This window comes from Petromyzon marinus, chromosome 37 (assembly GCF_048934315.1).
Source record: "Petromyzon marinus isolate PM22_M1 ecotype Great Lakes invasive population chromosome 37, UKy_Petmar_22M1.pri1.0, whole genome shotgun sequence".
Lineage (NCBI taxonomy): Eukaryota > Metazoa > Chordata > Hyperoartia > Petromyzontiformes > Petromyzontidae > Petromyzon > Petromyzon marinus.
The window spans coordinates 13,346,450-13,358,904 of record NC_133703.1 but is presented as its reverse complement, the minus strand read 5'-3'; the positions used below and the strand labels follow the sequence as shown (position 1 = coordinate 13,358,904).

The 12,455-nt window shown below is 51.8% G+C and overlaps 1 protein-coding gene across 4 annotated transcripts in view; it reads left to right on the top strand.

The window, feature by feature from the left end:
• Nucleotides 1-10,099, top strand: part of RAB11FIP4 (RAB11 family interacting protein 4) — a 72,327-nt gene extending 62,228 nt beyond the window's left edge. For all 4 annotated transcript variants that reach the window (XM_032967366.2, XM_032967364.2, XM_076072311.1 and 1 more), the window contains 6 exons: nt 735-875; nt 1,648-1,729; nt 2,367-2,504; nt 3,440-3,598; nt 3,996-4,139; nt 4,737-10,099. In XM_032967366.2, coding sequence (XP_032823257.2) covers nt 735-875; nt 1,648-1,729; nt 2,367-2,504; nt 3,440-3,598; nt 3,996-4,139; nt 4,737-4,853 — 781 coding nt within the window. In that variant the 3' untranslated portion in view covers nt 4,854-10,099. The remainder of the gene's footprint in view (nt 1-734; nt 876-1,647; nt 1,730-2,366; nt 2,505-3,439; nt 3,599-3,995; nt 4,140-4,736) is intronic.
• The last annotated feature ends 2,356 nt before the right edge of the window (nt 10,100-12,455 follow it).

Here is a 12,455-nt window from a genome sequence, read left to right as displayed (position 1 = left end):
CACGCACTCACTCACGCACTCTCTCACGCACTCTCTCACGCACTCTCTCACACACTCACCGACTCATGCACTCACGTACTCACTCACGCACTCACGCACTCACTCACGCACTCTCTCACGCACTCTCTCACGCACTCTCTCACACACTCACCGACTCATGCACTCACGTACTCACTCACGCACTCACGCACTCACTCACGCACTCTCTCACACACTCACCGACTCATGCACTCACGTACTCACGCACTCACTCACGCACTCTCTCACGCACTCTCTCACGCACTCACTCACGCACTCACTCACGCACTCTCTCACGCACTCACTCACGCACTCACTCACGCACTGACGCACTCATGCACTCTCTCACGCACTCACTCACGTACTCACTCACGCACTCTCTCACGTACTCACTCACGCACTCTCTCACGCACTCACTCACGCACTCACTCACGCACTCACGCACTCTCTCACGCACTCATGCACTCACACACTCATTCATGCACGCACGTACTCGCTCACACACTCACGCACTCTCTTACGCACTCACACACACACTCACTCACCGACTCACGCACTCGCTCACGCAGTCACTCATGCACTCACGTACTCACTCACGCACTCGCTCACTCTCTCACGCACTCACGCACTCACTCATGCATTCACTCACACACTCACTCATGCACGCGGCGGTGGCTGCGGTGGTGGCGGCTAATCCCGTGGTACGTTTGCGGCAGGATCCACGAGCTGGAGGAGCAGCTCAAGGACACCGAGGTGCGTGGCGAGGAGCGGCTGGAGGAGGATGCACGGCGTCACCGCGAGCAGACGACACGGCTCGCTCGCGAGAAGAATGCCCAGATGGAGACGCTCGCCAACAGGTGCCGCTCACTCGCTCGCTCGTCGCTATGCGGGGGGGCCATCGATTCCTCCATCGTCGTCGTCGTCGACAGTACAGCAGCAACCGTGATCTATGCGCTGCTGGATGAAAGCCTCCCCAAGCCATCGCCATCCTTAGTGGTCCCTTCTAGCACCTGCGCACGAGACGATTTCATTGATACATCTCCGCGGTTTACGTCCATTCTGTTATGTTTCCCTCAATTGTCTGCCACTCTATTGTTAGCTTTGGTCGCTGGTCACTTCACTCCCAGAGACGTGTCCTCCCCAGACCTGCTTAATTTTCCGTCACTTTGACGTCTCTGGCTTTCTCTCATCCGTGTGTTCCTCTTCCTGTCTCAGTGGAATTCCAAGCATGCACCTCTCTGTGGTTCGGTCACGCTACTGTTCATTTAGATGTACACGTTCACGTTTAAAAATCTGGCATTGAAGGCAACTCCGCACGGTGCGGCATCTGAGCAGCTTCAGTACGAGCACCCCCCCCCCCACCCCCTCCGCGCCCACCGCGAAGATCCTGGGTCTTGGTGGAGTCCTCGCGCGTCCGGTCACAGTTAGAGTACGTCCATAGCCCTGGCTATGTCATGACACAGTGCATTGTGGAAGCCACGCATGCAGTGCATTATGGTAGTCACGCAGTGCATTGTGGGCGCTACGCTGCGCAGCGCGGGGCCATGTTTGCGCCGGGCGCTGCCCGCATCGCAAGCTTGTGCCGCCACCGTGGCCATAAGTGCCGTGTGTGTGTGTGCGTGTGCCCAGGCTGCTCCTGGTGGAGGAGGAAAACGAGGCGTTTCAGACCACGGTGCCGCGACTGAAGACGCAGATAGAGAAACTTGAAGAGGTGAGCTCTCGTTTGCCGCTTCATTGCTGCGGTGGGCAACGATGTAAATATACCGGCTGCCGGTGAAATCACGCGGTTAAAAACAGTTTTAAGAGTCCCACCCCCAAAAATACAATGGCGATTGCTTTCTCCGCAGAGAACTCCCCTTTCGTCATTTACCAGCTCACAATTAACTCGCCTCCGATTCTCACGCTTGGATACGTACGGTGCAAAAGAAGTTCAACATGCAAACTGTGCATAACCACACACCATCTGCTTCACAGTGCGCATTAAAGATGCCGTGACGTTGTTGGGGGGAAAAATGTGTTGGCGACGTCTCGATCTAAATTTGGCGAATGGCGAAAAAAATAGCCGAAAGATAAGTTAATTAGGTAGAACCGCACAGGAACATCGCCCCTCTCTGATCGACCTTACCCGCCTGTGAAACAAAACGCCTTTGTGATAGCCGAGCACGAATACGAGGGCGCCAACACCGTGCAGTGCTTACCGATTTCATTTGAAGGATTGTCTCCGGGACATCAGTAACCTCGCAGTGAATGCTGCTGGGGTAGAGACGATCATTTTTCTCAATCCCTCGCCCCGTATCTGCTCACCCCCCCCCCCACCCGCTCCCACCCCACCACCGTGGCGTCTCCAGGAGAAGACGCGTCTGGAGGAGCGTCTGGAGGACCTCGTGCTGCGCGTGAAGGACGAGATGGACTTGAGCAAGAAGCTCTCGGACAAGATGAAGCGCGACCGGCACGAGTTCCAGAAGGAGAGGGAAGCCACGCAGGAGGTTTGCCGTCGTCCGCCGCGTGACCACGCCTCCCTCCCACAATCCCCCTGACTGGCGGCAGCTAACGAGCTAAATGGGGCGCACGCAGAGCCGGGGAGTCTCCGCCTCTGGCCCCTCGTCACTCGACGAGGGGCACCACGTGACGACGTGACGAGGGGCGCCACGTGACGAGGGGCATCACGTGACGAGGGGCGCCACGTGACGACGTGACGAGAGTTGAGATTAGGGGCGCGACGACGGTGGTGCCGCGCTACCTCCCCTGCGTCCGGCGTGCACGCGACTGATGATGTTGCAGGGCCCACCGGCACATGGGGGCTTTATTCTGCAGCCCCATAGAAAATAGTTACTGCTCCATTGTCCAGGGTAATGTGGGGAGAGGGGTGACTCAGATAAAACTAACAGATGGGTGAAGCAAAGCGCTTGTAACTTGTAAGAAACACTGCATGATTTCTTAGTTTAAACTTACTGAGTCACGAGCAGAAGCAGCTAACAATGGAGCCACCGTGAACATCAGGGGAGGGAAATTGGTGTGGAACGTAGACTTTTCTATTCGTATAATTTTTTTCACAGGCACGGTTAATTCGCCCACGGATTGAGTCACGACAGTGAAAGAACTCCGCTCCAGAGCGTCCCCTACTGTGTAGAGCTCGTACGTCCGATGAGCCAAGCGATCGATCACCGATTGTTGGCTCTCGTCAAATAACACGACAATAGTTGGGGGGTGGGAGGGGGGAAGTCTCCCCTCTGTTCCTACGCATGCCGCTGGGCGGGAGGTGACGGACGGGGCTTGGTGACGTCATCGGTCGTGTTACACGAGCTGTCAGCTGTCGGGTGTGGGCAGCCATTGTTGTAAAGGGGCCACAAAATAAGCGACCACGCAAATCAATATTTGGTTGTATTTTTTCCCCCTCCCTCTCCCGTGCGGCGCACCGCAGCTGATCGAGGACCTTCGGCGTGAGCTGGAGCACCTGCAGCTCTTCCGCCTGGAGATGGAGCGTGGCGGGCGAGGGCGCAGCGCCTCCTCGGGCCTGCAGGAGTACAACACGCGCACGCGCGAGGCCGAGCTCGAACAGGAAGTGCGCAGGGTCAAGATGGTGAGGGCTTCATACAGGGGGCCCCTCACACGGGGCGGGGGGGGGGGCTCACGCGGGCCTCCCGCAGCGGGCCTCACACAGGCCTCAAGTGGGGGGGCCCACACAGGACCTCACGTGGGCCACCATTGGGCACAATGGGGGAGGGGGGGGGGAGTGTTTGCACCATTAAATACCGGCCTGATCAAGCAAGCCGGGTGGCTCAAGAATCAAAGAGATCCTGAGTTCATATATTTGGGTGCGAGCGGCCTGTGATTAAACTGGGGTCACAAGTGAAGGAAGCCCAGAATAATAAGTGTTCCATCTCTCCTCGCTCATGTTCCTCTCGACCCGCATGCGGAGTTTGGCCCTGGGAGACCGCTCGTTGTAATGGAAGTCTGTCCTGGTCCTTCCTGCACAGGAAAACCGCAAGCTGAAGGAGTCTAACGATGAGCTTAACGGGCAGATCATCAGCCTGAGCCTCCAGGAGGCCAAGAACCTCTTCTCGGCCGCCACCAAGTCTCATTCGCTCGCCGCCGAGATTGACTCGGCCTCACGGGACGAGGTACGGGAAGGAGGACTCGTGACACGCACGCACTCACACACTCGGGCACACGCACGCACACACGCATGCACTCATGCACACTCACGCACACATGCAGGCGTTTACACATGACATGCAGCTTCCTGTGGAGACGTTTTGCCACTTGCAGATCCTGTTCAGCTCAGTGTGTAATGAATGGTAGGCGTTGATTAAAATTAATTATGCTCATGATACACGCCTGAAATTGGTTTTCTCATGTGTTGTGTACAATTGGTCCATGTGGCTCTGCAGCCACTAGAGGTGCTACATTTTCCGAATGGAAAAAAAGGATTTTAATGATTCAGGGTCACGATTCAAACAAAAGGGTACAACCAAGATAAATACATGAATCTATTCTTTCATCGATTCGCCCCTTCAAATCGTGATAATTCATCACCGGGGTGGTAACGCATTAAATGTCTTCCAGTCCCTACCACTGACGAGGAGGCTAAAAGCGGAATTTTTTTTATGTTATCGTCGTCTTTATTTTCTCTCCTGCCGCATTCTCATCAGCCCAACCTCATCGCGCTCGCTCTCAATCTCACCGTCACTAACGGTCAACCTTTGTGTGCCCGGCAGCTGATGGTCGCTTTCAAAGAGCTGGAGGACATCAACGCGCACCTGCGACAATACATGGACAAGATCATCCTGGCCATCCTGGACCACAACCCCTCCATCCTGGAGATAAAGTCGTAGCCCAGCGGGGGCGGGCGGCAACCGCCAGGCACCCACGTGCCCCGGACGGAGCGATGCCCGCGCATGGGCCAGGGATAGTTTTGATTGTAGTGGCACTCACGATCTCTTCTGCGATCCCGTAGGCGGCTGCGGTGCAATAAATTTCGCCACCTAAATTCACGAGAGCGGAGAGAAGGCGTAGTGTTTGTTTTGGTGCGACATTGCGGGTAGAGGCCTCCACAGTCGGGACGTGACTTTATTCCCAGTGCTTTGGCCTCTCCGTATGGGACCGCAAATTCACAAAATCTTTCCTGGATTGTGCCATCTGGACATATTGAAAAGACCGCTATTTAAAATGAAAATTTATTTGGTCTGACAAATGATTAATTTATTAAATTGATTGTGGCTTGTTGGGTGTAATAGGGGTGGGGGGAGCACGTGAGCATGATTGTGCGTGGTTTTCTCAAAGAAATAGTCAAAAATGTGTGTTACGTTTTGCTGAAGGCGATGGCTCGGCACGGTAATGGGGGGCCTCGCGAGGGCACATTCACTGCACGCCCACCAGCTGTTGCCGCATCATCAACCCGTTTTACAAAACCCGACTCCTGAAATTAGATTTTGATTCGGCTATTTATCCCCAATGTAACAGCTCGGGCCAACGTTCAGAAATTCAGTGGAGCCGTATCTCGTAAGGCACTTTATTATTTTGCACTCCGCCCCCCCCCCCCCCTCCGTCAGTGTCTGTGAGAGTTCCCAGGCCACCCCTCTTGCTTTGCTGTTCGTCTCTGTGCCCCGGTTTCGGTAAAAAAACTTGGCTTGGTGCAGCTCTCACAGCTGCTGCGGCGAGAACGGGAGATGGGGGACCTCGGCTTTATTTAAAATCAATGTCGGCGGTGACATGGGGCCTCTTCTCGTGGTAGCCCATCTGCCTGCTCGTTACAGAGGTCCGCGGTTCGAATCCAGCTCCCCCCCCCCCTCCTTGATTAATACTGCGGTGTGGTATTAACTGTAAAAATACGCGCTGCCTGCGTCATGGTGACCGTTAAAGATCCCGTGGTGTCATTCGCAAGAGTGGACCCATCGTGTGCCGGCGGCGAGGGCCAAATTTGCCAAAAAGTAAAAAAAAAATACCCACAAATTACGACTCGGTTGGAATATATATATACACGGCGATCATCGCACCAAACGGCAAAAATATGGGCAGGACCCTCCTAAATCAAGAGGCAAGTCTCAGTGAGGCTTTCCTGGGTTAAATAAGCATTGTATGAGAGACAATAAATACATGTCTGATGTTGCCACCATGCTGCCGTGAGACCCGCTATTTTAATTGGGCTTCGTTTTTGTGTATTTGTCTTCATGAACGGCGCAGGACCATCAGTGGCGCTGTTTTCATGCGACGGATAGAACAGCGAAGAGTGATGGAGAACCACTGCACGTAATGTTAAATCGTGTAAATAGCCGGCATGGTTTTGGAATCGTGGATGGTCTGAGCGATGAAAATTGGTGAACGCCAAAGTGAACGCTCATCGATTACTATATATTTCACATCACAAATAGTTCCGTTTAGGCTCATGGGCAGATTCCTTCCTCGACTAAGTCTATTTGATCTTCTTTGGCTGTTGGTAACTTAAGCCCGAGCAGCTAGGGACCTATGAGGCAATGATCTGAAATTGAAAATATTTGTATAACGATGCTCGTTTATTTAATCCATGAAACAATCGGTGAGGCTTACGACTCGTTTTAAGGAGGGTCCTGCCATTGGGATATTTGGCCAATTCCATCAACGAGTGTTTGTTTGACTTGTGATGGGAAACCGGGAGTACCCGGAGAAAAACCCCATGCAAACGATTGAATGACATCGAAATCTCCGCACAGATGGAATAAACCCACTTGCTGTACTGTGACATCTCCCAGCCCCTTTGCAGCCCGACAGATTCGGAAGTTCCACAAATGTACACGACCCACCGACCCTCATCTCCGAAGTGCTCTATCGCGGGTGTGCGGTGCCTGTCGGCTCACTCCCTCACAGCCGACAGTGCCCCCCCCCCCTAGTACAGCTGGGCCGTCGCCTGTAGCACAGCTGTTGTAAGCCACCGGCTTTGGCTTCATCGCCACTCAAGGAGGCCACCGCTCCCTCGCCCCTGGGAATTTTAAGGCCAGTGGGGTTGCACGTCACACGCCTTCGTCGCGGCTCGGTGTAGGGAACGCGGGATCCTCGTTTACGGAGGATGTCTGCGTTGACTTTGGAAACACGCAGTTGTCCTCGCGTCTAGCATGACCAGTGGTGGCGGCGGTGGCGGCAGCAGCAGCATAATTACTCCTGTTTAGATGACTGTATATTGTGGTGGTCTGCTGTGTAAGATTCGGATGGCGCTGAGTACCAGTGATATTCACTGCCAGGGCACTTTCTGCTTGGAGGGAAGAACAAAAACCTAACTCCTGAAAAAAACCCCGAGAAATTTCGTTTAAATGTACTGCTTTTTTTTTACAATCATGTTTAATATTACTGTAAACATTGCCACGGCCGGCTTCCAGATCTCGCGAAACTTGAATAATTAACTTTCCATCCACATGGAGACAACCTCACAACTGCACGCAATGCAACCGCAGGGCTCCTCGCTGTATCGGTAAATGTTTTATCTGCTTGATATTGCACAGACATAACTATTCTGATTCCGTAGCAGAGAGATTATGTTACCCACATCTTACCGCACCACAAGGAACGTGCCAGTCGGTTTACTGGAGGGGGACCTTCCTGCTGTCTCGGGGACAACACCACTTTAGGTGCTGTCCTCGTTTAAAGGGAGGTGGTGTTCTCGGGGGGGGGAAACGTGATTTTAAAACCTGATAACCCACATGCTGATGGGCCCACAATGTATTTAACGATTCAGTCACTCCCCCCCCCCCCCCCCGCCTAAATCTGCACTCTCAACAGAACTGTACTCTGGACAAATTACTTTTGTGGGTTTTCGAGCGGTTTTTACTTTTCCAGGACACCCCTGGGTGGGTGGAAGTGCACGTCACTGTCAGGTTGGGCGACCTCTCTCCCCGGGATACGTGTGAACAGCTGACAGATGTAGTCACAACAGAAAGCGTGCCCTTGATCCGTAACAAGCTTTGTGCGAGTGCACCTGCCCTGCCTTGGAGTCACGGGTTGACATTCAGAAACGAGCGCATTCACAAAAGGGGACGACGGTTGCTTTGCGCGCTCCAAGGTGAGCTCTGGTTGTAGCTGCGGCGTTCTAAGGTGGCGGGAATCTCCGACACGCTCCGCTTGCCCGGGGGAAGAGGAGCGTTCACCGGAACGCCATGCCAAGCCAATGGGTTGATCCTGCCCACGATTTGAACTCGTACTCATTGTAGGTAGGAGCAACGTTGCTTGAATAATGTGAGGTCATTGGACCTTAAAGCATAAAATATAAGAAAAACCACTTGTCAATTTTCCAATCTGTAAATTTTATACATATACACTTAAAATATTTCGTCTATTGTATGAGCATTGCACACGCGCACACACACATTGTGTTCAGGATACTTATTACGTTTTGTTTGTTGCACATTTGTGTAAATGTTTGCTTGGATTACCTGAGCCTATTCAAATGCGCAGTTCAGATATTTATAAGGAAAAAAAATACAGAAAATGTACAAAAATGATTTAGCGTAGCAAAAATGTAGAGGCACAATGTGAAAAAAAACTACTTTTTATAATGCCTTGCATCATGAGCTTCTGTTGAATTCCAGTGCACTCGGTGATCGCGATTGTTAATTTTGTTCTGTGGTTTAATTTAAAATGTGCTTGTTATCCTTCACATAAAATGTAAGTTATATCTCAATAATCCGCACGGTAATATATGTCCAAGAGAATCGCTAATGACACATGGAGTATTAATGTTAAGAAACTCGGTCCCATTGCTCTAGGATTAGTCGCTCTGTAGGACAATATCTGTGGACACTGAGTGGCGATGTCTTTCGCCCCAGGGAGTGCTTATTTTATCGACCCCCAGAGAAACGACGACGATTGGCGTGGGTCCGAGATGATCCTGGCTGAAATTTCAACGTGAAATTACCATGGATGGGGTCGCCCTTCGGCTTCCGCTGGGCTCTGTCCCAGATTCTTTAAAAAAAAAATCATTGATCAACATTGCGCTTATTCTTGGGTCTTTCGGTAAAGTCACGTGACTTTACCGAAAGATCCAGGAATATGAATTCCTGCAGCCACGAAAGCTTTAAGTCAAGATTCAACATTGTGCTGTTTTCGCCCGTGTTAATTTGGCTAAGGGCATCTCTTGAAGCGTTTGTAAACCATTCGCCGAGACGTGTATTACACGTGCAGTCCGCTGTCGACGGCACACGGCCGAGACGTCGGCCGTAGGTCTCGCGCGATGAGACGGAATGTTGTCGATCTGTCTGTCAGCTCGAGATTGCTGACATCCTCCTATGTCGGGCGTGTTTCGCCCCCCACTTTATCACGACTTGTTCTGACGAAGAAAGGCCTCGATCACGTGCGCGCGCACACTGTCACAGGTCCATAAGTTTTGAGCTGACAGCCATCAAACCGCAAAGTTTCCCATTTATCAAATAAACCGAGGCATGTTTTGAATCGCATTGTATTATTATTTTTTCACCGTAACCTTGCAGGGTACTTGTGCTAAAGATTGGAGTATTTTATTTAAATAATATATATATTTGGAAACAACACTACAAATAACAACACTATTTAAATGTGTAATTGGACATTAGCCAATAACTAATTTCGGTGGCATACATTCACACAACGCACACATATATTTGGAATGGCCTGCATCAAACAAAATCGTCCCATCCTCAAAACTTGTCCCTGCCGCGAAATTAAACTTCGTGCGAAGCGAACAGACTGTTGCCGGCACCGACTGTTGCCGGCTCCGACTGTTGCCGGCTCCGACTGTTGCCCGCACCGACTGTTGCCCGCACCGACTGTTGCCGGCTCCGACTGTTGCCGGTTAATTTTGCCAATGGAAGTTGCATCCCCACGTTATTGATAATACGCACGATGTCAAAATAACTGCGTAGATGGGTTGTTGTTGTTGTTTCTTCTCATTCACAAAGGCAAGTATGGTTAGAGACACGCGGCGTAACACCCAAACGATGAACAATAACTCCGATAGCTGTCGAGGTGCGCTCACAACGTTATGGATCTTTAGTTTTGCCATTTCTATTTAAAGAGGGGGGGGGGGATCACGTGAATGCCGTTGCCTGGTGAATCGCAAATAAATCAGTTGTGCCTATTTCACAGCGCTTGCGTGGTATTATTATTATCCTGCTCTCGTGAGCCGTGACTGGTTTTTGTGGTCCACATGTTCACCCACGCGGTGGTCATGCTGCCGCTCGTTGCACAGCTTTCGCGGTTCAAAAGAAACCGGCCGCCTTGGTTAATGCTGCGCCTCGGTTTAGTACGGTTGGCTACGCACGGTGCGAAAGAAGTTCAACACAAGCACGCATGCATAATTGTGTTTGTGTCCGCACATTCTTTCTTGAGAACTGCCTTTAGTGTTTAGTTTGTCCTTCTTCCCCGCGCCTCCGATTAGCACGGTTGGCTACGTACGGCGCGAAAGAAGTTCAACATGCATACTGTGCATAACCACACGCCGTCTGCTCCACAGCGCGCGTTCAAGATCCCGTGACGTTGTTGTTGTGGGGGGGGGGGGGGGTGTTGGACACGTGCCGGCGTCACGAAAAGTCACAGTTGCCAGAGCGGGGATGAAGTCGTTCGATCGGGGCAACCATTGTTGCTGATACCACAAAGTACAATAGCGATCCCAAGCCTGCAGTGAAGCGAGAGACCTGGTCAAGCAAGCATTGTGCTCAGTGAATCAATCGCCTCTCATCAGCAGCCCCATCATCATCATCATCCCTGGCAGTAGCGTTACTCCGAGTTGGGTTCCCCTTCACAACCAGCACGAAATATGGTTTCAATGACAGTGTGAAAGAACAACAACATAATGCGGTTTACATTCATTTTGATGGAAATGCTTTAACATAGAACTCCGTTTCTGGGATATTTATTTCACCCGATACGCGTCAATTATATTGCAAAAGAGGTAACGAGGGAGCTGCTAGTGACTGCGTTTTGTGAATACGGAGGGTCCCTACAGCGTTAAATGTTCGAGACCGTGAGCGTCACGATGCGATTAGGGGCCGTCCATAAATGACGTCACGCGATTTTGGACCCCCCCCTGCTCATCACACGGCGTCACAAAAAGTCAGACCCCCCCACAAATATGACGTCACAAAGCTCTGACCCCCCCCCCCCCCAAAAAAAAAAACATGCTTCTAATCGCTTTAAACTATTGTCATTGTAGTGCGTATTTAATGTGGCGCTGCACTCTGATGTTGTAGGAGAAAACATTTATTAAAAAGTCTATTTCATTAAGTAGAACGTGCTGTCTATATTTTTGATGTGACGTCACATTTGTCAACCCCCCCTCTCGTCACACATCGTCACAAATGTCTGACCCCCCCCCCCCCCCCAGGTGCGTGACGTCATTTATGGACGACCCCTTAGCCAAAAGGAGCCGCGATATATAATAGTCTCGGTGTGACCGTGCAAGACAAATCAAATCCTGTGCGCCCCACCTCACTGATTGCCACACCTCCCCGGGCTGATCAGTGTCGTCACTAGGCCGCTGATCCCCCCCGTGCGTGACGATGACGACGACACGTGGGCCCGAGTCGTATGATACGAAGTTGTCCTCGTTGTGTGCTGGTGATGTTGCTCGGTATGTCGATGATCAAGTCAAAGCGCTCGTGCGATGTCAATTAGACGAAGCGATGCCGCCGCTATCGCTGGCTGGCGTTCTCCGCATTCCGCGTCACAGATTTGTTGGCACGCAAACCGACACTGCCAGTTTGGGTGTCCGTCTTATTGATAGATGTGCACCACCAGCCAGTCGTACACAGAATTTCAGGGAACTTAGCATGAAACTAGCCCATTGTTTTTGTTTTACCAGGTAAGGCCCACCGAGCCACGAGCTTCTTTTTCAGAAACGACCTTTCCACAAACGATAGCTCAACGAGGTGGCTGAGCGTCATAGCGTGGAAACGTCGAGCAGCCAAATGCTCGAAACGCGTAACGTTGATTCTTAATGTGGAGATACAAAGCGGAGGACTTGGAGAAAATCCACGCCAGCACGGGGAGAGACACAACAGCAGCAGGCGTCAGGGTCAGGATCGAACCCCCGACCTCCTGTACACCAGGCGAGGTAGTTAACATCTCCTAGCCACTGTGATGATGATGATGAGAGAGACACGCAAACTCCAAATATGCAGCAGGCGTCAGAGTCGGGATCGAACCCCGATCTCTTGTACACCAGGCGAGGTAGTTAACATCTCCTAGCCACCGTGATGATGATGAGAGAGACGCACACACCACGGCATCCTGTATACCAGGCGAGGGAGTTAACATCTCCTAGCCACCGTGATGATGATGAGGGAGACGCACACACCACGACCTCCTGTACACCAGGCGAGGTAGTTAACATCTCCTAGCCACCGTGATGATGATGAGAGAGACGCACACACCACGGCATCCTGTATACCAGGCGAGGGAGTTAACATCTCCTAGTCACCGTGATGATGATGAGAGTG